Below are 27285 nucleotides of genomic sequence, written 5' to 3' on the forward strand. Positions count from 1 at the left end.
TTGTACAACTGTTTAATCATATGCTTTTAAGTCTTTGCGAGTACGAGGTCTGTTAAAAAAAAAAAAAAAAAAAAAATCCGGAACTTTCTCCATAAATTTTTTCTACGCCCATCTTGTACTTAACGTGCATAGTCTCCTTCGAAATTCTCTTCTCCACAATTGATACACCCCTCCCAAAGCCGTTTTCACTTTCGGAAGCAGTCTTGGTACGCCTCTTACTAGATCGTGCGAAGCGCCGTCTGCGACTTTTCTTCTATCTCGTCTATCGTTGCAGTCATGGACTGTGCGGCTGATCCCGGCGGAGGTTCGAGTCCTCCCTCGGGCTTCGGTGTGTGTGTTTGTCCTTAGGATAATTTAGGTTATGTAGTGTGTAAGCTTAGGGACTGATGACCTTAGCAGTTAAGTCCCATAAGATTTCACACACAGTTGAACAGTCGTCTTGAAACGTTCCCTTAGAAAAATTAATGAATTACTGTGCTGGTAAACCCCTTACGTAATTTGATTTTCAAACGGCTGAGCAAAACTGAACCTACTCAGACATTTCTCTCTTTACTTATTCCGATCGTCACTAAACTGACACGCAATATTTTTAGCGCAACGCAATCTGACTTTCAAAAATCCCTACAAAAGAATGGCCCTGACTAACAATAACCTATACCTTTCATGAATCACTTACCTCACAAAAATCTTCGTTACTCGAACCAGCGAGTGCCAATACTGCCAGCTAAATAAAAGAAACTGCTGAAGACACTAACTACTGATAGGCATAGTCAGCAAATGAAAGATTTTGATAGAGAACAAACTATGTATTTACCTTAATAATGTTCCAGAGTCATTATATATGTATCAGTTCATGATATCCAATACTACAAATTTACCCTTTCTGATGGACACACGTCCAGATCGTCCGCTCTCAAAATTATGCCATCTCTCTCTCCACATCCACCGCTGCTGGCGGCTCACTTTCAACTGCGCAACGCTACGCGCTGTTCACATCCAACTGCCCAACACAACAATAGCGAGTATTTCAACAATGCCAACCAGCCACAGACTGCACACAGCACAGTCAGAGCGCTACGTGGCGTTACCAACATGAAAACCTAAACAGCCTATTTACAGTCTATCGTTGCAAATATTCGCCCGTTCAACGGGGTTTTCAGCACTGGAAATAAAAAAAAAAAAAGTCCGCAGGAGCAAGGACTATAGAGTACGGAGGATGAGGCAGCACAGTGATTTCGTTCTTTGGGCAGTAGTCACACACCAACAGGGATGGACGGGCGGGTGCGTTATCGTGAGGAAAGAACCATGAATTCGTCGCAACGCTTTCCAATAATGCCATCGATTAACAGTTCGTCCCTGTGGCAAGAATTCATGATGAACTAATCCTTCAAAGTCAAAGAAAACTATCAGCATGGCTTTGACATTTGACACGACCTGACGGGCTTTTTTTGGGCTTGGAGACCCATTGTGAAGACTGAATCTCGGTCTCAACATCATAACTGTAGCACCACGTCTCATCACCAATTATCATTCTCTTAAGGAACATCTCGTTATGATTTGGGTGATCCAAAAACTCTTCACAGATTGCGAGGCGAAGGTCTTTCTGGTCTTGGCTCATGGACCGTGGGACGAACATTGGCGGCAACACGGTGCATTCCAAGATGCTGTGTCAGGATTGTATGATCCAACCGAAATGTTACCTTCTCCTGCAATCTCTTTGACAGTCAGCCTTCGATTGGCATGCAACAATTTCGTTGATGTTCCTGACATGAGCATCGTTGCTAGACGTCAAAGGACGTCCTGAACGACGGCCATCTTTAACTTCGGCGCGGCCATTCTCAATACGTGTGAACCATTCGTAACATCGAGTAGGCTTAAACACTCACCACCGTAGGCTTCCTGCATTATTTGCTGTGTCTCTGTAAAGGTTTTCTTGTATTTTACGCAAAATTTAATGCAGACGCGATGCTCCTCTAACTCTACTAACTGTGCACCACAACGTTCTACTCAATACAGCACTGAACAATAACTAACATATATACAACAATGGAACTTCCGTCAGTCACACATTAAACACAGGCGTGTTCAGGGATGCCAACCGCAATTCGCTTCGACACACTATAGGCGCGAAATAACTAATGTTATGGAATTTTTTGAACAAACCTTTTACGTGTACGCAGTACGATACGGTTGTTTATATTGAGGGCTAATTCCTGCTCCCAGCACCAAGCATCGATTCTCTGCAGGTCTTCCTGCGTTTCGCCACAATTTTTTAGCGCCGCTAATTCTTCGTACACAACAGCATCACTCGCGAAAGGCCTCACGGAGCTTCCGATGTTGTCTACATTAGCTAAAACGTTCAGGGAAAGAAAAACTTCCGTGAGACAGTTCAGTTCTGTCAGAGTCGGCAAAGAACATGGAAACTCAGTAGAACTGAATGGATAGCCCCTTGGAAATGCTTGCAAGACGGAAATAGTGGAGTAAAACGTTCAAAATGGTTCAAATGGCTCTGAGCACTATGGGACTTAACATCTGAGGTCATCAGTCCGCTAGAACTTAGAACTACTTAAACCTAACTAACCTAAGGGCATCACACACATCCATGCCCGAGGCAGGATTCGAACCTGCGACCGTAGAGGTCGCGCGGTTCCAGACTGAAGCGCCTAGAACCGACTGGCTACAACGGCCGGCGAGTAAAACGTAAGTCAGGGAATGTGGTCTAATTAATTCAAGTGATTCTGGGGGGAACGGAATATGAATTAAGACGTCAGAAGTAGTAGATGAGTTTTGCTCTTTGGACAGCAATTAAAACACCAAAAACAAGAAATGCTTTTTTCAGAAACAGGGAGCTTAACGTTCCTTCGACAAGAACATCATTAGGGGAGGAAGACAAGCTCCGATTATCGAAGAATAGGAAAGAAATTTGTCAGTGTCCTTACCAAGGAACCATCCGGGCATTTTCCTTAAGCGATTTAGGGAAACGACGGAGAAAGTAGAAGTACAGGGTGTTCAAAAAGTCTGTTAGCCACGCGTGCCGTATGCCGCAGTGAAGTATACCGAAATGAAACGCAGTGAAATACAAGTTATTAATTTATTGAATATTCATTTTTATTTACAAATTTTCACATTAAATGAAAGTGTCCGCCCTGTTGTTGAATACACAATTCAATTCGTCTAATCATGTTTCCAAACACAAGCTGTAACAATTCTTCTGTAACAGAAGCAGTGAAAGTGGAGATTGCAGTTTTCAATTCATCGATGGATTTTGGACGGTTTTTATAGACAGTTGCTTTCGCTGCACCCCAAAATAAAAAGTCAGGTGGTGTCAGGTCAGGCGAGCATGGAGGCCAACGTCCCTGTGACATTATGCGATCACCAAAAACATCAGCAAGCAGTGACATCGAAACGCGAGCTGTATGCGCGGTTGCACCATCTTGTTGACAATAACCGTTCACTATTTCACTTAACACAAGTTCTCCTATGAATTGGTACAGAATATCACTGCACTATCATTGTGCGTTTATTGTTTCGTTCAAAAACCGAGGCAGGCGAACAATCATACGGCACGGCGGCTAACAATCATACGACACTGCGAAGAGACTTTTTGAACAGCTCGTAGATGACCGTACGGGGATTTGAACCGCTATTCTCCGGTATTACCAGTTCAATCACTTCAGAACCTCGCTCGATTGAAGACGAGGTACATACTAATACTAAATATAGAGTTAAGTGCTAGGAAGGCGTTTGAATTGTGTGGAGTGTCAGATAACAAAAGGATGGATGCTATTGAAATTGGTGTAACAGAGTAATACTGAAATGTCATGAATAGCTCAGGTAACCAATGAAGAGGTACTGTATTGAATCTGGAAGAAAAATTTGCATTAAGAGAAGAAATCGTCAAGAACAATAGCTAATTGGTAACGGTAGAGGTAGGGGGCAGTGCACGAATTGTAGATGCAGAGCAAGGATAGAATACAATAAGCAGCTTCAACTGTAGTTCTGATACCAAAAGATTAAGAAACTCACGCAGTCGAGACTAGCGTGAAGGGTTACTGTCTTCTGATTGCAGGCTACAACAACTACACATCGGAACTACTCCTGGAAAAAAAGCTCGTTACAACTACATACGAAAATATCAAATCTGACTGAATCTTGGATACAATGAAATTATAAAATATTACGAAGGATACTGTACCGTTATACTTCTCCCTGATCTTTCGGAACATCTCCCCCATCGGGCCTTCGGGAAGTTTCTCACTCACGTAGTGGAAGACAAAGAAGTGGGCCGGAGCTGCCGACTTGGAGCTGTGTAATTTGGCCACACGCACTGCGTGGTACGTGAACATCAGGTCGCCCAGAAGCTGAAAAGAAAGAAAGCTGGACTCAGCATAACAATGAAAGGCGAAATCACTCTACTGAATCTGTTGAACAATTATGCTCTGTAAACATAACATGGAGGCGGAAGGTGTATGTGTTCCTCCGTTTGAAGTTGTGACAGCGCCGGTACTACGCTCAGGTTCCGAAAAAAGAGACTTTGGACGGCAAAAGGCAGTGAGCCGTGGCGGGACTGGCGCCAGTAGTATCTCTGACATGAATACGATCGATTTCCTAGTACAGAGGTTTGTCTCGGGCTTGGGTCGGCTCGGGATATAAACGAGTGCCGACCGTGAGTAAGGGGAACAACGCTTTAAGAAAGGAAGGCGGCGGTGCGCGAGTCTGCGATTGGCTGGCGGGCGGAAGCGAAGACGGCGTGCCTGAAGCCGGGCGGCGGTTGTCACGTGGTTGTACTGGAGGCGGCGGGAGTTGGCCGGCGCTGTGCATTCTCCGGCAACCACGTGAGCTGTGGATGTGCCCGCTTCCTTGGAGGGACACGCTGTTAAGGTCCTGCGAAGTGATGGTCTGACATCTTCGCAAAATCGCTCCAGCACCAAGACACTCAGCTAAGTACTCTAATTACTAAGAGCGCTTAGTTAACTGTGATTGTGATCGCTCTCGGTACAATAAGACGTTGCCGGATGCGTGATGTTATGTGTGTTCGATTTCATTTGATGCCTTTTACTAAGAGTGTGCTCTGCTTCCGCTTAATGTTGATATATTTTGAGCCGTGCCGGCTCGTATCGATTGATCGATCGGGTCGGCATGGTGTGATCTTTGGGCTCGGCCGTTTGACGTGGCTTTTGGCCGCGACGGGCGTGTGGCGCTAGAGAGGGTCAGCCGGAGAGCCGCGCGGCGCTGGGGAATCTGGGGGAGCGTGGTTGAGCAGGCCGGGGCACGACGCACAGGTTGTGGTGTGTCTGACACGTTTGCAAGACCGAACCTGGCCCGTAGTGTGGGAACTGCACTCGGCCACATTACCCGAATCGAGTCGTGCAGCCCTCATTTGGATCTGTAAAGGATTTCATAAAAGATTTGGTGAGAATTGCTTGTCATGTTTTTGGTGCGCATATTATACTGATCCTTGCTTTCCAGGTATCGGCACCATGACCGGAAACTGTTGTCTTGCCAACCAAAAGGTCCCCTCTATTTAGTGCTGTTTAAGTAAACACGTGTTATTGTGTTTGGTTAAAGGTTTATCTGGATTTTGTGATGTGATGCAGTCCGAGCAGGCGAGGTGTATTAATTGGTACTGTTGCTGTTCAGAGTGACGGACGGCATAAGCCAGTATGGTGAAACTGTAATGTTCTTCCTGGTACACTGAACTGTGTGGACGTTGTTATAGTTGGTTCAAAGCACAGGCTTAACATTGAACCTGTACGTTCTGTGTTATCTAATTGCATTACTTGTTGAAACACGTATGTTGTGTGGCGGCGATGGCGAGGCATTGCAGAGTCTCTGACCAGAGAGCCATTTATCGTGGCTAGTCTGCTCTTGACCGCGCGAGAGTTGCGAGCGGTACTCGGTCAGTAGTAGTCGTGCAGTACAGTTGCGAGCAGTAGTCAGTGGGCAGTCTGTGAGCAGAGCAGTATGTCGGTAGTAGCAGCCCAGTGCAGTTGTGTGTGAGGGTCGGCGGGCGTCGACATGGCACTCTGGTCAAGATTCAGGATGAGGTATATTATTTTTTAAATGCGCTCAGCTAATAATGTAAATTAACTGTAACTAATATGTGCAACAATCGCCCTAATAATAATTTTGGTTTTCAAAGCAATATTTTTAACAAAGAACTATTTAATTGAACGAACGATTTCCTTCCATTTCCCTTAAAGAAAAGTTTCAGTTAAATCAAAAAAAAAAAAAAAAAAATATTACTTGCGATGCAGTTCCTCCAAGCCGTGGCCAACAATAAGAGCAGAAATTTGACATGCAGTTTCAATGAGGTAAGAAATTAATTACGATTTTTTGCACAGGGCCAAAGACCGATATTTTGGTTTAATTGAGTTTACATTGTCACTGAAGTGTCATTAGCATTGAATTGTTTTTCATTATTTTCGTGACAGCTTACATTTCGAGTCAGATTGCGACTCTCATTTTTATTGTCATTAAATTTATTTGCTGGGAGCTTACGTTAGGTTGTATTCTTGTTAACATTCAACTATTGTGTTTCAAAATTTCTCTGGGGAGCTTACATTTAGCACAATGTTCATTAGCATTTAAAATAATATCATTTAAATTTTTGTGGGGAGGTTACACTTGGCGACACCCAGTCCAGGATCGTATTTCGTTGAGAATCTTTTGAAAAACAGTCAGATATCTGCTCTTATTTGCTTTGATATAATTAGAATTTGGCGCAACGCTTTTACTAATCTTGTGACTCTCTTTCTACAGGTCAACGGCAATTCGTTGCTCTGTTGTATTTGTGTGTTGCTTTTGCATTGTGCTTATTTATTTTGTGAATAATTGTGACTATTGTAAAAATGCCGCGAATGACTGTGAATAGTGTATCGCGAGGTATTATGAACGAAATTACCGACTTAAACAACTTTACCGATAAGACTTGTGACACGCAGTGTAATGATGACAATCCTGCGTTCACTGAGAATCAGTGCATTCCAACCGCTAATGGTGATATTTATCTCAATGATGAACAAACGAACTCGGTTATGTCCTCTGTGGATTTGACGACAATTGATGACGCGGGGCGCACTATGGTAATGAGCGCTGCCCAGCTTAACACAACCGGTTTACTAAATTCACGTGACGAACAGACGAATTTGTCTAATGAAAATGGACAGTGTTCTGAAAGTACGACGGATCCATTTAATTCAGAAATAATGACCGACAGTGTACATTCGACTGACAAACCTTTTTGTAAATCTCAAAATAACCAAATGGTTACAGAAATCGAAACAATTCCAGATCCACCATTAAACAGCACAGAGAATAGAAATGCTGACTTTGAGTCGAATCCAATTATGGCATTGTTGCTACAAATGACTAAGCAGTTTAATGAAAGATTTGATAACAATTCCAAACAACAGAGTGAACAGGCCAAACACTTAAATGAAAAACTTGACAATAATAACGAAAAACTCAAACAACACTTAAATGAAAAATTAGACGACAATTCCAGACAGTTAAATGAAAAATTAGACAATTCCAGACAGCTTAGTGAACAAATTAGAGTCGTTGCCGCGCAGTGCCATGACACTAAGGAACAGTTGCGCGTGGAAATTGAGGCTTGTTCAGAAAAAAAGTAGCGAAGAAATTAGGTCTGTTGCTCAGGAATTAAGGGAAATGCAAACAGCCGCAACAGAAACACTTAGAGACGAAATTAACGGAGTCACTAAACAATGCTCTGAAAAAGCTACACAATTACGCGACGAGTTTAAAGCAATGACAGCAGAACTTTCGCGCACAATGGATGAAAAGATTGACACGAAATTTGAACAGCAGAACACTCAAATTCACGAGCGATTTAGTCACCACATACAAAACAGTGATACGCGTTTCCGCAAATTTATTCAGGATCAAAATAAAGTAAAACGTCAAGTCATGGAAACAATCACTGCTCAGAGACAAGAAGACAAACGTAAAATGTTCGCGAAAGCGAAGACATATGTAGACAACAATATTGCTACAGTGTCCGACGAAATTAATTCCATCAAACAGTCGAACACAGAATTACGTGACGAAATTTCTGACCTTAAATCGAAAACAGACACATACACAACCGATTTTCAAACAGTGACCGACAGACTCGAACAATTAGAACTAACACAGGATTCAGATGTCGTCAAAACTGACGTTAAAAAACTGAATGAAACTACGCGTAAATTGCAAAAACAGATTAATGCCTCTGACACTAAAACTGATGAGCAGGTAAAAATACTGACTGAAAAATATGATGAATTGGCCAGTCGTATTGACGTTATAGAAAGTAGTAATGACAACAAATCAGACGATACTTCACCGGTTTCATTAAATCAAACACCGGAATTTCAAAATCTACAACAGACAGTCAATGAAATCGATTCAGCTAATCACTCATTACGGAGAAATTTGTCAAATTTACAGCAAGAGGTAACAGATATGAAAAATATTTCAGTTAATAACTCAACACAGCAGACGCCACTTTGTGAACATTTGTCAGACTCACGCGGCGCGTATAATTTGGGCAATCTGCAAAGAATACGGGACTTACGTTCAGAACGGACACAGACAAATAGATTCTCTTACAATACTGAACCTGTTCCGTCATACAGAGATGATAATTTCGATTACAAACATTTTCTATCAGTGAGGAAATTTGAAGTGTTGAGGAATGACAGAACACAGATTCATTCGCTTGATTGGATACAACAGTTTAGTTTTGCTTTTCCACCGACTTGGCCTGTAACACACAAACTTGAATTTATTTGCAGTTTTTTGGAAGGCGAACCGGCAACTCGTATGAGACCGATCGCGAGGCAATGCTATTCAGTAGAAGAGTTTCAGAATGCTTTTCTGTCAGCGTATTGGTCGAAGACGACACAGCGCGGAATTAAAGATCAGTTAATTAGTTTGCCAAATTACGAGAACTCAAATTTTCCCAGTGTGACGCAATTTTTTGAGCACATGGTGCAACAAAACCAGTACCTAAGTGAACCGCACAGTGAATCCGCACTTATACAATTATGCATCTCTAAATTACCACGGTCATTAAGGGTGTCACTTCTAACGGGCCAGCAAAAAGAAAACATTTCAGCATTCAGAGATCTTTTACAGCTTTTAGAAGTGCAGCAATCAGACTATTCTTTCGTAAACAAAAACTTCACATATAACAACTTAGGCCAACAAACGTACAGCAATAATGATCAGACGCGTAATTTTAATAGAAAAGGTAACAGACGCTTTAGGAACGACAACTACCAAAACTTCAATAACAGCCAAAATTCTAATTATCAATATCGTCAAAATTTTCAGCAACAGGAACCACACTTTAGTAACAATAGAGGTGTTTCACAACAACAACATCAAAACCAGCGGGTTAGCATACCTAACCAACAATGGAATGCACAAGGTCAACCAGGCTTTAATGTTCCGCCGCGTGCACGTATAGTCCCAGATCCAACAAATAGTAACGCGCGGCAGCAAGGAAACAACTACGTACAGAGAAGACAGTATTTCAATTCTTATCGCAATACACCGTATAGGAATGACCATTATGACAGACGTAAAAATAATGAGGACAATTTTCAGCGTACATCTAACAACAGCCGGCCGCGGTGGTCTAGCGGTTCAGGCGCTCAGTCCGGAACCGCGCGACTGCTACGGTCGCAGGTTCGAATCCTGCCTCGGGCGTGGATGTGTGTGATGTCCTTAGGTTAGTTAGGTTTAAGTAGTTCTAAGTTCTAGGGGACTGATGACCACAGATGTTAAGTCCCATAGTGCTCAGAGCAATTTTTCTAACAACAGTCGGTCATACCAACAGCAGAATTATCCGCAAGAACCTATTCTCATGAATGAATCCGACAGTAGGTATCATCCAGAGCGTACAAATAGTAACGCGCGGCAGCAAGGAAACAACTACGTACAGAGAAGACAGTATTTCAATTCTTATCGCAATACACCGTATAGGAATGACCATTATGACAGACGTAAAAATAATGAGGACAATTTTCAGCGTACATCTAACAACAGCCGGCCGCGGTGGTCTAGCGGTTCAGGCGCTCAGTCCGGAACCGCGCGACTGCTACGGTCGCAGGTTCGAATCCTGCCTCGGGCGTGGATGTGTGTGATGTCCTTAGGTTAGTTAGGTTTAAGTAGTTCTAAGTTCTAGGGGACTGATGACCACAGATGTTAAGTCCCATAGTGCTCAGAGCAATTTTTCTAACAACAGTCGGTCATACCAACAGCAGAATTATCCGCAAGAACCTATTCTCATGAATGAACCCGACAGTAGGTATCATCCAGAGCGTAATACGTCTGGAAGAAGTAATAGAACTGTTCAAATAGTAGAAATGCCACAACATCCAGCTGAAAATAGTAACACATCAGATAGAATCTGACTAGATACTGTACAGGTCGCATCTTCCAGTAACACAAGCACTACCTTTGACACGCAAAATGTAGTTCACGAAAATGTAATTACTTTTCATGATATCAGAGATACTCTTTTGCAGGAAAGACCATTTGTTCAGAAAACTATTTCACATCCTGTGATCGAAATTAAAGTAGGTTCATCGAAATTTTCAGCAGTAATTGATTCCGGATCACCTATATCAGTAATAAATGAGGAGACTTTCAACGAGTGCAACAAAGAGAATACGTATCCTACATTACCATTAGGCAAAATGAAAGTAAAAGGAGCAGTATCGAGTAAAGGTGTAGACGTTAAATTACAGACGCATTTATCATTTTGTATTGGAGGTCATACTTTCCACTCAAATTTTTGGATTGTTCCTTTATTGACAACAGACGTTATTTTAGGTACGAATTTTCTGGTACAACACGACGCAGTCATTGATTTTCAGAATTCTTATTTAATGTTAAAGGATGAAAATATACAATTTGCTATATAATTTCAGCACTCACTATCTGCGGAAGAGCAAACAATTAACCGCACAGAGGTCATTTCCGCAACACGTAACATTGACTGTAATCCCACATTGTTCACGAATACGTACGTACACAACTATAATACTCCAGACGAAACTGACTACGACGTAATGCAGATGATTTCCGATAAAGTTAAACAAAGCAGCGCAAATACAGAAGACGAACGCACGCAACTACGCAAAATTCTTTTACAGCAAGCTCCAGTTTTTGACAACATTCCTGGTACTATGTCCGGCTTTATGTACGAATTTCAAGTGAAACAGCACGACACATTTAAAGCAAAGCATTATCCCATTCCATATATCCACAGAGAACAGGTTAAAAAAGAGTTGCAGGATATGCTTGACCAAGGAATTATTGAACCGGCAGTTAGTCCGTACATAAACCCGCTACATATTGTTAAGAAAAAAGATGGCTCACTTCGCCTTGTACTTGATTCACGTCACATTAATGACATCATTATTAATGAAACAGATCGACCACAGACTTTAGAGGAACTTTTACAGATATTTCATGGTACTGCTATTTATTCTACACTAGATTTGAAATCGGGATTTTGGCAAATTCAACTTCATCCGAATTGCAGAAAATACACAGCATTTCTTTGTTTTGGCGACTGTTATCAATTTTGCAAATTACCGTTCGGCTTAACTATTTCTTCTGCAGCTTTTATTCGCGGTTTGAACACAATACTTCCGACAGAACTTAAGGACAGAATCACGACGTACGTAGACGACATTCTTATCGCAGAAGCTAACTGGTCTGAACACAATATGATTCTTGAACAACTGTTACAAACTTTTCGTGCACAAGGACTTACAGTTAATCTCAGTAAATCGCACTTTGGCAAAACTTCCATAAAATTTCTTGGGCACGTAATTTCAGCAGAAGGCATTGCGCCTGATCCGGAAAAACTTCAAGCTCTACGTGACATTACTATTCCTACGACAAAAAAGCAATTACGCAGTTTTTTGGGCTTAATTAACTTTTTTCGTAAATTTATTCATCACTCTGCTTTAGATACGCCTAGATTATGCCAATTAACAGGTAAAAACAGTATTTGGTCTTGGGATAAGCAAGCACATTCTGAATTCATGAACCTGAAACATGCTTTGTTGTTGCACTTTTATCGCACCCAGATCTTACCAGAAATTTTTCCATTGCCACCGACAGTTCCAACACCGCTTTAGGCGTACACATTTTTCAGGAAATTGAAGAAGATGGCTCTACAGTAATCAAAAACATCGCATTTGCAAGCCGCATTTTGTCACCTGCTGAACGAAATTACTCCGTTACAGAATTGGAAACATTATGTGTTGTATGGGCTTTTACGAGATTTCGGCACTTTCTTTATGGCAGACACACCACCGTTTACACAGACCACAGAGCGATACAATTTTTACTTTCGGCTAAATTCACTCACGACAGATTAAGCAGATGGAAACTTTATTTGCAGGAATTTAATTTTACAATAGTTCACATTCCCGGCACACAAAATGTTATAGCAGACGCACTATCGCGTTCTCTGAGCAACAATCAGCAAGACGTAGCAACCAACTTCTGCAAAGCAAATTTCAGTGTCATGTACATTCAACAAGTTGCATTTGAAAACTTTATTTCGTCGTCATTACAGGACATAGCACTAGAACAAAATAAAGACAACGTGTGGAAAGAAATTAAACACCTTTGGCAAGATAGGAATAATGTTACGATTAGAAACCATTACACTGTACGCAATGACATTCTGTTTCGCCGCTCTCATCCTGACAGCAACAACTGGTTATTATGCATTCCTGACGAACTGGCTAACAAATTAATCTGGTACACTCATTTAAGTTACGCACATTACGGAGCAAGAAAATGTTTTCTTATACTGAGACAGCACTGTTATTTTACCAACATGGAGAAACGTATACGACGAGTTTTAGCGTCTTGTAAAATTTGCCAGAAAGCTAAGTCAGACACCACTTCACATATTCCTCCTTTATATCCCATTATACCTGTTAAATTAAGACACATGGCCGCTGTAGACATTTTTGGTCCTATTCCGAGAACTAACAGAGATTTTTGCTACATCTTTGTCGCTGTTGAGCTCACTTCAAAATTTGTTACTTTCACTCCGTTACGCAAAGCTACAGCTAAAACTGTTTCGAATGCATTTGTAAAACATTTTCTATTTCATGTAGGGCATGTGATGAAAGTAATTTCTGACAATGGATCACAATTTCGTTCTGCTACATGGACACGTATGTTACGAGCTAGAAAAATTTCTCCGATTTATATATCCAAGTACCATGCTTCTTCGAATCCCTGTGAACGATTAATGAAAGAAATTGGTAAGCTGTGTCGAATATACTGCCACAAAAGACATATTGATTGGGACACACACATATTCTCATTCCAAGATATAATTAATTCCATTCCAAATGAATCCACTATGCTATCTCCGTCTGTTATACTGAAAAACATTGAACCACCAAACAAAATTAAAGAATTAGTAAACTTCCTTACCTGTCGTCGACTAAGACACCACGAAATAATTGACATTGCGCTGAACAACATCAAACGTGCCGCAGAGCGCCGGAGAAGACAGCAAAAACAGGTTTGTAGACGCCGAGACTTTCACATTGGACAGAAAATATTAGTACGTACACACTATTTATCCAGCAAATTAAAAGGTAAGTGCAGTAAATTTGAACTTCTATACGCAGGTCCATATCGGATTCGCAGCATCCCTCACCCCAATGTTGTACACGTCGAAACTTTGAGAACCAGAAAATCGAAAGGCAACCACCATTGGTCAAATATTAAATCCTTTATTGAATGAAGACACTTTATGATTCAACACACTATGATGCTATTTACTAATTTTTATGACCACTTATGCAATTATATTCACATGACTAATTATTGATGATTATCGTATTTTTCTTGGCAAGTGCCCAGCAAGGTAAGGTTAGCAGGTCGCTTTTCTTGTCGTTACACATCAGACCGTGCACATTTTCCATTTTTTTGTGTGTATGATTGTATTCCAGTTTTGTTTATATGCACTGTGAAATAGTTAAGGTATAACACAACAGTTGATTTTGACATTCTTTTTGCCCTATGACATCTCAAGATCGTGACTGTTTTACATTTTTCTTTTCTGCTGCTGCATTGTATTATTCTGTGTACATTTTTGCATCTGAACACTGTCAATGTCTTTGACATATTACGTTTTCTGTCATGTTATGCTGTATGGTTAATTATGTCACCATAAACCAGTCATTATTTAGTGGGTATATGATTTAAATGCAAGACATTAATCTTTGTTCATCAATTTCAGAAAGAAATGATGCGTGTAAGAAATAAATTCAACAGAAATGGGAATTTCACCTACGGAATAAACGAAAGAAGATGCAATAACGTTATGAGGAAGAGTAAATGGATCAGGATTAACAAGCATTAACAAGAATATACTATACTCATCGTAGAATAGCAGTCTTAACTAATTTTTTCTTTCAGAATACAAGGTGATCGATGCAGGCTGTCAGGCAGAACTACACATCTTAGTTTTAGTGATGAAATATGCTAGAGATAAGGAATAGTTGTGTCATGAGTAATGAAGTGATTTTTTGCAGATGATAATGAATGCTGATGAATAATGATGAAGAATATGCTGCTATGAATAATGAAGTTTTTCTTTACAGGTGATAATGATAATGGTGTTATGATGAGATGTATAATGAAGTTTTTTTCTTTGCAGATGAGGATAATGTTGAAGTTATATTTAGGCTATGTAGTTATTTAAGTATTTGTTGCAGTTCGTTTTGACAGCAAGTGTTATATTGCACAGTATAATGACTGAAGGTTTTGGAAAGGACAGCTATGGAACACATTTTTATACACATTTCACTACCTGTTAATTCGAAGTTCACTACTTTTCAGCATAAAATGCATTTCTCTTTTCAGCATAATAATCCATTTTTATATATTTTTTTGCAGGAGAAATTATTTATGAGATTAATGTGCTATAAGCAGTTGTTCATTAAATCTATGAATGTGGTTACATATACTCTACTTGTTTCATAATCTTGCCACAGCTGACTTATGACGAATGACGTTACACATTTTTCATTTATACCAATAACCCAGAAGCAAATTCTTCTGTCTTGCTTTCCCCTATAATTACCCTAAGCAATGCATTGCTAACAAAAAAAAATGTATTACCAGTCCCAAATAATGTTACTAGTTTAAGAGAATTCTGAATAATACTGATCAGCTCTGAATAGTATGTCACTTCAGTAATGACTTCTTAATGATACAAAAAAAAATATATAAAATAATGCTTTGTAACGGGCAAATAACTGCCACTGTTTATTGTAATGAGACTACTTATAATGCCCATGATTATTAATGCTATGACTGTAATTAACTGATTTTTAAACATGACTTCTTAATGGTGTGTATCACCAGTTTCAAATAATGCTACTCATTTAAGAAAGTTCTGAATAATACTGAATGATGAACAATGTTTTATACTTTTCAATACTTGCTGGCCACTGAGTGCCAATAATTAATGTCACTAAATGAATTATGTTATTAATTATGCTATTAATTAGCTCCTGTTTTCAATGATGATTTTTCATGTTTTGGTACCTGGCCAATGAGTGCCAATAATTTGTATCACTCAATGTATTATGTTAATGCTAGGCCAATAATTGACTTTTTTTTTTCAATGAAGACTTCTGATGAACATTATTCTGTCATACTAAATATGCTTTGTAACTGGCCAAGGACTGCCACTGTTTATTGTAATACGATTACCCATGATGCCAATAATTTAATTTTATGAACATTATTCTGTAATACTACATACTTGGTACAGAAATGTTCAATAACTGGGCTATGAATGCCGCAAACTACTACTGTAATTCTCAATGAAGCCTATTATGTGACTTAATGTCCTTCACCTTATGAGCTAACTACCCTGAATTACTGCAATATCCATTTGTCCTGTCCATCCTCATGATCATGGAGCACTATATTTGGTTTTTGCACTAATTCTACGTTGGTGTGCCTTGTAAGAACGTGGTGTTGACACGACATGCTGTCCACCACCGTGAGCGATGAAGACGTTATTATGGTACCACTGTTTGGTGTACCTAATGTACTGCCAAAATGAAAACATGGAATATTACTACGACAGTTCAGTGTCTTGGCTACGCTGATAAATTCTGATGGGAAAAGAACTTCAAATTGTGTCACTTGGTGTTGTACTTCTGTGGAAAGATATGGACTTTCAGAACAGCTGTGTGCAATCTAAAGTGCTACAACCATGATGCAATCCTTCCCTTTCCTATCCTAATAGTGAAAATCATTTTTTGCTAACATCATTTATTTTCATGGGCTATACATTTTTTTCGATTTGCTGAACTCCAGTGCGAGTACACTTATGTCACTTGTCGACGTGATTTTTTTTTTTTTTTTTTTTTTTTGCCATTATGTTGTGAAAATGCTAAAGACATTTTTTCGATTTGTTCTGAAGTACAGTATATGTGCACTCTTGTCTTTTATATTGTATATACATTTTTATTTTGATGATATGTTCGGAACTACAGTGCATGTGCACTTACGTGTTAATATGTTTTCTACTGAACTTCAGTGCCTGTGCACTTTTCTCATTTTTCAATATGATTTGTACTCATTCTGTATGTTCAAGAATTTTTTCAGTGCGTGTGCACTTTGTTATCTGTCAAATAATTTGTATATACATTTTTCTGATCTGCGAATATGTTTTGTACTCATATCTTGTCTTTGTCTGAAATGTTTTGTATTCGGTGCATGTGCCCAACATTGAATTCATGTATCTAAATATTCTGTAAATTGTACAAGTTGATTAATTAAAGAAAAAATTTTGCCGCGCTTGGCAAGTCCAAATGACTCACCATGTCTGCCAAATTTTTGCCCCCCCAGTGGAGGGTTATGAAACACGTATGTTGTGTGGCGGCGATGGCGAGGCATTGCAGAGTCTCTGACCAGAGAGCCATTTATCGTGGCTAGTCTGCGCTTGACCGCGCGAGAGTTGCGAGCGGTACTCGGTCAGTAGTAGTCGTGCAGTACAGTTGCGAGCAGTAGTCAGTGGGCAGTCTGTGAGCAGAGCAGTATGTCGGTAGTAGCAGCCCAGTGCAGTTGTGTGTGAGGGTCGGCGGGCGTCGACATGGCACTCTGGTCAAGATTCAGGATGAGGTATATTATTTTTTAAATGCGCTCAGCTAATAATGTAAATTAACTGTAACTAATATGTGCAACAATCGCCCTAATAATAATTTTGGTTTTCAAAGCAATATTTTTAACAAAGAACTATTTAATTGAACGAACGATTTCCTTCCATTTCCTTTAAAGAAAAGTTTCAGTTAAATTTAAAAAAAAAAAAAAATTATATTACTTGCGATGCAGTTCCTCCAAGCCGTGGCCAACAATAAGAGCAGAAATTTGACATGCAGTTTCAATGAGGTAAGAAATTAATTATGATTTTTTGCACAGGGCCAAAGACCGATATTTTGGTTTAATTGAGTTTACATTGTCACTGAAGTCTCATTAGCATTGAATTGTTTTTCATTATTTTCGTGACAGCTTACACTTCGAGTCAGATTGCGACTCTCATTTTAATTGTCATTAAATTTATCTGCTGGGAGCTTACGTTAGGTTGTATTCTTGTTAACATTCAACTATTGTGTTTCAAAATTTCTCTGGGGAGCTTACATTTAGCACAATGTTCATTAGCATTTAAAATAATATCATTTAAATTTTTGTGGGGAGGTTACATTGTTCACTCGTAAACAGTGAAATGGTAGCCTTACTTGACTGTTTATCAGTATCCTGTTAAATGAGCTACCCAGTTTCAGTGACCATATATTAACCTAATAGTGTAGTTTAAATTTTTAAGCTGACTTGGTATTATGCTATTCGCCCACGTTCTTTAAGGTTACGTCAAGGGCATTAGTTATTGATTCACCCTTGAATATTTTATTTCAATGTTCGTGAAATAGGCAATCATATTATACATCGTAGTTACTTTGCGTTTGAAGAATTAATGTTTGCCGTTTTCTCTCCCCTCCCCCCTTTTTTCTCTGAAACTGTATAGTAGCACGGGCTCTAAGACCTTTGTTTTCAGTGTGTTATAGTGTACTGTGTGCGGCACCCTGTCCAGTTCGCCCGCTTGCTGTGGGTTCTGGGTCCAGCCGCCTCTGGTCTGGGTCCAGTGGGCCCCGCCCTTCTGCTACTTGAATTAGCCCGTGCCTGTGTGACGTCACCTGTCTTGAAAATCTGTCACGAAGAGGTGTATCTGTATTTTACTAAAAAAAATTTGTGACATCCATGATTGGTTAAACTTTATCTCATTATTGCAGTCTCCTTTTGCGAGTTTTACTGTGTCCAGATTTTAACTAACTTTTGAATCACTTAATGCCTGTTTAAAGATTATTGTTGCATAAGGAAAGGGTTCCTCTGCGCCCTATTGTTAGTAATTTGGGTGCACCCACTTATAACCTGGCAAAGTATTTATCATCTGTTCTCAGTCCATTTGTTGGCAAGTGTGAACACTATGTCTCCAGTTTGGTGGATTTTATTCGACGATTGGGATCTCTGAAGTTGAGTCCTTCAGATCTGTTAGTGAGTTTCGATGTGGTATCCCTTTTTACACGAGTTGCTCTGGAAGAGTCACTTAGTTTGATCAGTGAAAAACTGGATGAAGAGCTGGTGAAGCTTTGTCGTCATGTGCTGAAGTCCACGTATTTTTTATTTAACGGTATCATTTTTGAACAGAATGACGGAGTGCCTATGGGTAGTCCTTTATCACCCATAGTCGCCAATTTATTTATGGAGGACTTCGAGGGTATGGCACTGAGGACTTCAGCTTTGCAACCACCGTGCTTCTGGAGATCGTGGATGATACCTTTTTCGTCTGGATGTGATGCTCAATAGATTTTTGGACCACTTCGTCTTCATCCCCGTATCAAATTTACTATGGAAGTTGAAAATGATGGGATGCTTCCATTTTTAGACGTTATGGTTTATAAAAAACCAGATGGTACTTTGGGACACAGTGTTCGCCGAAAGCCGACGCACACAGATTGGTATCTGCATCCTAAGAGTTGTCATCCACCACACCAACGCAGTGGCGTCCTTAGGACTTTGGTACGGAGAGCATATGCCATTTCCGACGCGGGCAGCTTAACCCAAGAACTTGAGCATTTGATGGCTGTTTTTAAGGAAAATGGATACTACGAGGAGCAGATTCGTTGGGCTATGGAGTTTGGACCATCTCCGGAGGTGTATGGACATAGATCGGTGGCCTTTCTTCCTTATGCTGGAGGCTTATCGTTTAAGGTTGGACGAATTTTAAGGAATTTTAACATTAAGAGTGCGTTCCGTCCACCTTCTAAGATTAGGGCTCTGCTTAGGGCTTAGGAAACCTGGTGTGTACAAAATTCCGTGTCAATGGGGGAAAGCTTACATTGGCCGTTCGATTCGCACAGTGCATGGCAGTTGTGTGGAACATCGCCGTCATACGAGGCTACAACAGCCGGAAAAATCGGCAGTAGCAGAACACTGCTTAAATGAGGGATACAGTATGATATTTGATGAAACTGTGGTAGTTGCCAACATTTCCGGTTTTTGGAACAGTGTCTATAAAGAGGCGATTGAAATTAGGTTGGCTGATAATTTAATCAACAGAGACAATGAGTTTCCTCTTAGCAAGACGTGGAATCCTGTATCATCTCGCATCAACAGTGAACGTTCTTCGATGCGGTCCTGAGTGCGATATATCGTTGCCAGCAGTGTTCCACTAAGGGCGGCGCCACCTCCCTGTCTTGGAAGGCAGAAACCGTGATGGGCGGCGCATGCGCCGTGTACTGAACGGTGGCCTATATAGGACGTCGATTTGCAGCCTGGCGTCAGTTCTCAGCGGGACTCGTCAGCGGAAGAAGCATTTTCCTGAAGATGGCGACGAGTTGGATCGCCGAAATATCGAGTCAAGTTGATTTCAGGATCGGGGAGCAAACCCGAAGAGACTTTAAAGACTTATTACGCCGGGAAAGCCTACGTAATCACATTAATGCTGTTGTTTGAATAGGGCGTTTCCCCGTCCTTGTAAGGATTCTTTGCTAACTTACTTGATCACAAAAATTTTGAAGATAAAATTTTATTTCCTAAAGAAAAGTTTAAAAATAGTGTTGTTGTTATAAACTGTGAATGTTGCTTACGTTGCCAGGCCCTCCCGCTCAACAGCAATTGGCTGATTAGGGTGGACTGACCGCCACATATTTGCAGAATGTTAGTTCGTTAGCTATTATGAGCAAGTGTTTAATTTGCTTACGATATCGGTTAATCCATGTCAATATGTCCTCTGCGGGCAATCTGAGTTTTTATTTCTAAAGGTTAGCGTGTTGAGCTTTGCAGGACCACTTAAGGTGGCCAATATGTGTGTCATTAAGTTCTAGTGAGTGTCGGTTCTCGTGAGCCAGTTCATTTCCCATTCTTAGCGCTTGTTTATCAGGTACTTGGGTTGTTGGGTTATTTGAGGGAAGAGACCAAACAGCGAGGTCATCGGTCTCATCGGATCAGGGAAGGACGGGGAAGGAAGCCGGCCGTGCTCTTTCAGAGGAACCACCCTGCATTTACCTTGAGCGATTTAGGGAAATCACGGAAAACCTAAATCAGGATGGCCGGACGCAGGATTGAACTGTCGTCCTCCCGAATGTGAGTCCAGTGTGCTAACCACTGCGCCACCTCGCTCTGTTTATCAGGTACTGTTTCACTTAAAGAAAGGACTTGCGACTGAAATTAGTTGTTGGTTAGCCTTGATTTTATGGTGTTAATTTACTGGTCACTCTTGAATGTTAAAGTTAAGAAAAGTCTTCTTGGCCTCATGTTGTTGGGTGTGGTCTGTGTTTCAGTGAGCTGAGGCAGCGGGCAACGGAAGCGCAGAGCTTCCCAGTAGATTACAAGTTTGGCTTACGGGTGATGGACTTCCCCTGAGCTCGTGTGTTCCTCTTTGGTAGCGTTTGCCGGGTTTACATTTCGGTGGCCTACTCGATGTGGGGCTGCAAACGGAGCCACGCCTTGGTTCGAATTAAGTATCATTGCCCTCTGTTGGTTCCACAGTTCGTGGTTAAACTTCGGCCTTACAAGCTTTGGCCTTACTTCTGTTGTTACACATTGTACAAAGTTGTAACTTTCTACGCCCTAAAAGCTCATCTTACAAGCTAATGGGCATTTGAATAATTTCGTGGTTCGCTGTCCAAGGCTCTGTAGTCCAGTAATTTGCACGATTGCCCAAGTTACGCTTTAATAAATACGTTCTAAGTATTCGTGTTAAAATTGAGGTTGTGTGTCCACTGTTATTTTACATGTAATGTTAAAGTATTGGAACTGAAAGGGTCTTAAATAACGTGTCTTAACTAGAGCTGTTTTGTTAAAGTTATGGTCAGATTTAACCTTAGTGGCTAGTGTCAATTTTTATATGAGATCGTTGCTAATGGTTTATTAGTTTATTAATGATTTTATGCAATGAGAGAGTTTCTTAAATATTTTGCCTGAGGGGCGTCTCTCAATGTTTATGGGAGATCGTTGGTTAATATTTGCTTATGACTTTATGTAATGAATGTTTCGTAAATAATCTTGCCTGAGTGGCGTTTGCCAATTTTTATGTGAGTTTGTTTTTGGTAGTTAATAAATGCATTGGAATTAAAATGTTCACTTTATTGGGTCCGCCCTTCCACTCCCCTTATATTTAAAGGTTAAAAAAAAGCAGGTGTTAAGTAAAAACGTTCCAGGTAGGACGTTCAAATTCACAAGACACTTATATTAGTATCTTCTGCAGAAATGGTTAGCATTTCAGTCACCTGGGTTCAGCATGTGCCCTGTTGCCTAGTAGGCACAGCTTCCCCCATGGCCCATGATGACTTGTTCCATGGGTGATGGCATCGACGGGTATAAGGCGCGAATCGTGTCCTTTGGTTAAGCCATCCATGCTGCATTCACTCAGTTCCAAAGTTCATCTGTGGTGGTTGGCATCGGGTCACAGCACTGTACCCGACATTCCACCGTACCCCCCCCCCCCCCCCCCACACACACACACACATTTTCAATTGGCGACATGTCTGGTGACCTGGCGGGCCAAGACAAAAGGCTGACACCCTGTGACACCAAGAACGTACGTATTCGTGCACAAACATGTGGTCGTGCATAGTCTTGCTGAAAAATGGCGTCTGGAGTGTTGCGCAGAAAGGGTATGGCTAGGGGTGGCAGGACGTCATTCACGTAGGTCATACTGCCCACAGTGCCCTGGACACGCACCAACTGTGATTTGTGGTTGTACCCAACAGCACCTCACACAATAAGGCCTTGAGTTAGCGCTGTATGTCTTGTGTGAATACAGTCGTTGTGATGCTACTCCCCGTGTCTGTGGCGAACCAAAATGCGGCCATCATTTTCACACAAACTGAACCTGGATTCGTCCGAAAACACTGTCTGATGCAATTTCTGTCCCCAGTGCCGTCGTTCCATACTCCATCGCCGTCTAACATATTTCTCATGTCCATTATAATTACCCGAGCTGTTATGCCGTGGTCGGTTGGTTGTCAAATCCCAACGTTTCGTCCCCGTCTGCGGGAGACATCTTCAAGGGGGTCTGTGGCTCGATGGAAGGTCCAACACACTACCGCTAAATTGGACACGGAATTTAGCGGCAGTCAGTAGCGAGCCAGTGGGTGCGCTGGACCTTCCATCGAGCTACAGACCCCCTTGAAGATGTCTCCCGTAGACGGGGACGAAACGTTGGGATTTGACAAAGAATTCACCAACCGACCACGGCACAACAGCCCGGATAATTATAATGGGCATGACATTTCCGGCCATGAAAGTCTACATTTTAGTAACATATTTTTGCACATTCGTCAAAGACAGGTGGAGAAGTGGACGACGCGCACGTAACCCATGCCGTAATAATCGGCTACAGACTGTCAACCCTGTTAGTATACGATGTTATACATTGCTCCCCTGTTGCGCCATAGCCGAGGAGGACGCAGATCAGTCCTGCAATGACGTTCGGATGAGGTGTCAATCATCTCGGGAGATAGTCTGGGTGTTGCGACCTGACCCATCTCGTCGTGTTCTACGGCCTTCCGTGAACCATTCTGCAAACATCCGTTGCACTGTCGACACACTCAGTCCCACATGAGAAGCAACTTCCCGGATGGATGCATCACATTCTCTCAAGCCAATAATGCTCCCTCAGACTCACTGAGCCGGCCGAAGTGGCCGTGCGGTTAAAGGCGCTGCAGTCTGGAACCGCAGGACCGCTACGGTCGCAGGTTCGAATCCTGCCTCGGGCATGGATGTTTCTGATGTCCTTAGGTTAGTTAGGTTTAAGTAGTTCTATGTTCTAGGGGACTGATGACCTCAGCGGTTGAGTCCCATAGTGCTCAGAGCCACTTGAGCCAAGACTCACTGACTTGACGGTACGGATTGTGCATACGTCTGCAAGGCATCCTGCAAGTCCGCTCAAGTCACACTAATTCAGTACCTTCGGTTTATAGCGACAACGAGAGCCTCAAGCACATTTTACCGGTACGAGGTGTTCCCCAGCGGTATCTATGTCGACCCTGAAGCCACTGGCCGACATGTTTCGAATGCCAATCATTTGTGCAGAACATAATAATGTACATATTCTGTGAATACGAACGCCCTAGCTCTAGTCGGTCAAGGCGTTCTGTTCTCTCTTTACATAAGTGCATGTACAGATAGAATGATTCCTTGATGATGTTCCGAATTTTCTAGGATGAAGGAGAAGGATATATGTATCAATATGAGGTAGCGTCTCCTGTACCGGAAACGAACGGGCCGAAAGTTATGAGCGAAAACCGTTGCAGTACCTCTGACAGCGGAATACATGTACCGGTACTTTTGTTGCTAAGAACACAGCATATGAAACTTACCGAAATGGTAGTATGGACGAAAATAACAAAAAATGTTTAGTAAACATAGGCTCTGAAATCCATTCCTTAAGAGCTATAAGCACTTTTTTAATAGAGGAGGTATATTTCACAGTACCGAAGATGGACAAGTACTCATAGTTCCTCAGGTATGCATATTAGAGCCCATATTTAATAGACTTTTTTCCTTGTTTTGGTCCATACTGCTCCACAATTTTAGCAACAACAGTACACACGTATTCCACTGTCAGACAAATTTTGGCGTATAACTTTCGACTCATTCGTTACTGGTACACACTCACCCCAAATTCATACATTTTTCCTTCTTCATCGCTCTGGAAAGCTTGTAACATAATCACGAAATCACCCTGCCCATTTTTTCTTCAACAAATCTTTATTGAACATAGTGAGAATTACACACACGAAAGAATGGTTTTTTATCTACAGACCCTATTTTTCCATGTGATGTCCATCCCGTTCTATGGTCTTCCTCCAGCGCATAACAAGGAGCTGTATGCACTGTTGGTACCAATCCTTGTCCTAGTGGCGGAGCCAGTACTTCACTGTTTGAATCACCTCCTCATAGTCCTCAAAATGTCTTCCAAGAATGACATCCCTTAATGGCCCAAACGAGTGGAAGTCCGAGGAGGCTAGGTCAGGGCTGTAGGGTGGATGGGGTAACAGTGTCCAACCCTGTTTTGCGATGTGTTCAGCAGTCCTCACACCTGTGTGGGACCGAGCGTTATCGTGTTCCAGCAAAACATCTCTTGGGTTGCCGTAGCGTCAAAGTCGCCGGAAGCGTCTCTTGAATTTTGTTGATGTGTTGACATATGCTTCTGAATTAATGGTACCGCCTCTTGGCATCACATCAATGAGAATCACACCTTCACAGTCACAGAACACGTGATCATGACCTTACCGGCGGAAGCAGTTGCCTTGAATGTTTTCTTCTGTCGTTTTGTTTCAGGCTCAAAATGGTGAGTCCAGATTTCATCACCTGGCCCAATCTGGGACAAGAAGGCCTCCTTCTCAGCTTGAAAACGTTGCAACAAATCAAGAAAAATGTTTTTTTCTGTGCGACTGGTGATGCATCGTTAGACACGGTGGGAACCATCTTGCACACACTGTTGAATATGCAAGAGTGCGGACTGACAGATGCAGCGCCAACTGCCGAGTCGTAATGCGTGTTCTCACGAATGACTAGGGTGACCAGTCCTCCTTTTTTGCTCTTTGTCCGAGGTCCGGACGGATTTTTACAGTGTCCGGCTTTTTCGCAAAGTCGAGCGTAATACAGTTAAATTTACAACTTGTCCCGTTCTATTGCTCTTTTCTTATATACTTTAACTATTGGTACAACCTTCGTGATAAACACGCACGAAGGCGGTGTTAGTAGGTGGCACCAGGATCGTCGATGTTATCGTTGATCTACCTATAAGCGAATGCAAATAACGATTATTTAAAATTTTCGTTTCGTATCTTCGCTTTGTATTGGCTTGGCTTCCTGTAGAGCACGTGTGATTTGTGAACGTAATTTTTAACCGATGGAGTTACGTAAAATATTTGGCTACGCCTAAACGAAAGTGTACATTTTCTGATGTCCTTTCCTGCAAATATCCGGCTTTCAAGACAGGTAGAAATGAATTTGAAGTGGAATGTAAGATACGTGGAGCTGGAACGTACAACTCAGTGGCCAATAAAGGTAAGAAATAACTCGACAGATTAGCTGTCATGGTTTTATTTCATCCATAATTTAGGACTTTATCTTGTAGTAAAAAACGGGTAAAGATGTTTTTGTGAAAGTATGTCAGTTGACTGTCACTCAGAGTTGCTGAATACTTTTTCAGTATTTCACGGCATAATTCCGAAAGAATGTTTTCTCTAATTACCACATTGTGAGAGGAATAGATTAAACCTTGAATCAGTGAAAGGTCTGTTGATGGTCCAATATAATTTCAAAGAATTTTTGTATGTGTCATCTTACAATTATCTGTTATGTAAGCCTAAACTTCTGCAAAAAATTGGTTCCCTCGAGAAGTATCAATAATTGTTAAGGAATGTATGTATGTAATGCCTATAAATAATAAACTCATTTATTAAAATTGAATCTATGTTTGATGGGGAATACTGCAGATGAGGATACCACTCGTCAGCTTTGGACAAATCACATGAAAGAAGCCAATTAGGAGTGGCGTTTAGGCAGCCGTCTTTTTTAAATCTTAAAACTACGCGTATATATAAAAACAATTGATGCCATACTGACACCACAATCAATGTTTTTAATTTAAAATAAAAAAAAATATTGCTCTGGTAATCACCACCTGACCACCAGTAACAATTAACTACTAGTTATACTGGTAATTCCCGGCAATCACATTACTTGTCCAAAGCTGACGGTGGTATCCTCATCTGGATTTGACCCGTTTGATGTGTCCTCTTTTTTCTTCCTTTGTCCTCCTTTTTGAAGCAGTTTGTCCCGCTTTTTAAACAACCGCATCTGGTCACGCTACGAATGACTACATCGGCTCGCTGCAACATGTCAGGTGTGACAGCCGTGGATGGTCTCCCCGACAGCTGCAAATCGCGGAGCTCCGCCGAACCGCCTTCTCATGACCTCCCCCTCCTTGCCCAGCGAATACGTGTACTTCTGTCGTCAGCAAATGCTCCATAGACTTTTCATAAGCGTTTGTGTATATTCTCACAGTTCCTTTCTCTGTAGTGAGAAGTTCAATGACGGCACTTTGCTTGTAAAGTACATCACCTACAGACTCCATTTTGAACTGTCCCGCAGCTACGCTATCTGTCGGAAGTGATGGAAACTTGGCGCGCTCAGTAGATTTCAAATAATACGCACGTAACGTTTCGCATTCGTAGTATAGTTTTCGGCTGAGCAAAAAATTGCAGTGCATTACTGTAGGGTGCGTACTGTAAGACCTTCGGTACACACACCATCAGATTATTTGACTTGTCGCTCTAACGAAGTAGGCGAGTGTCAGCAATATGTCTCGTGGTCTTATGGTGGTGTGTTTATCCTCTGCCATTAGGTCAGACGATAGAAATGCCACTTGCACGCTTAGAGTAGCAGATTGACGGTGAACAACTTTAAACAGAACTTGATTAATTTTCACACACATTTATTAAAATAATAACTAGCATAGAATTACTTAAATTCATTCTGGATGCTATTTACAATTGACAATCTGAAGTTCCTTTGGTCTTGGCACGTTAATCTTATTCTCACATATCTCTGATACTTGATGAAGTGTCTAGTCATTTATCTTCATGGCTATGTACAGGAATATGGTAATCTTATTAGGCACAGACTGAAACATAA

General features: G+C 41.2%; 1 protein-coding gene across 1 annotated transcript in view; it reads right to left on the reverse strand.

The window, feature by feature from the left end:
• The window catches only part of LOC124717250 (esterase FE4-like), a 207730-nt gene that overhangs the window by 67135 nt on the left and 113310 nt on the right, over nt 1–27285 (reverse strand). The window contains exon 8 of the mRNA XM_047244051.1: nt 4196–4361. Within this exon, the coding sequence (XP_047100007.1) occupies nt 4196–4361 (166 nt within the window). The remainder of the gene's footprint in view (nt 1–4195; nt 4362–27285) is intronic.

Source organism: Schistocerca piceifrons, chromosome 9 (genome assembly GCF_021461385.2).
Source record: "Schistocerca piceifrons isolate TAMUIC-IGC-003096 chromosome 9, iqSchPice1.1, whole genome shotgun sequence".
Classification (NCBI taxonomy): Eukaryota; Metazoa; Arthropoda; class Insecta; order Orthoptera; family Acrididae; genus Schistocerca; species Schistocerca piceifrons.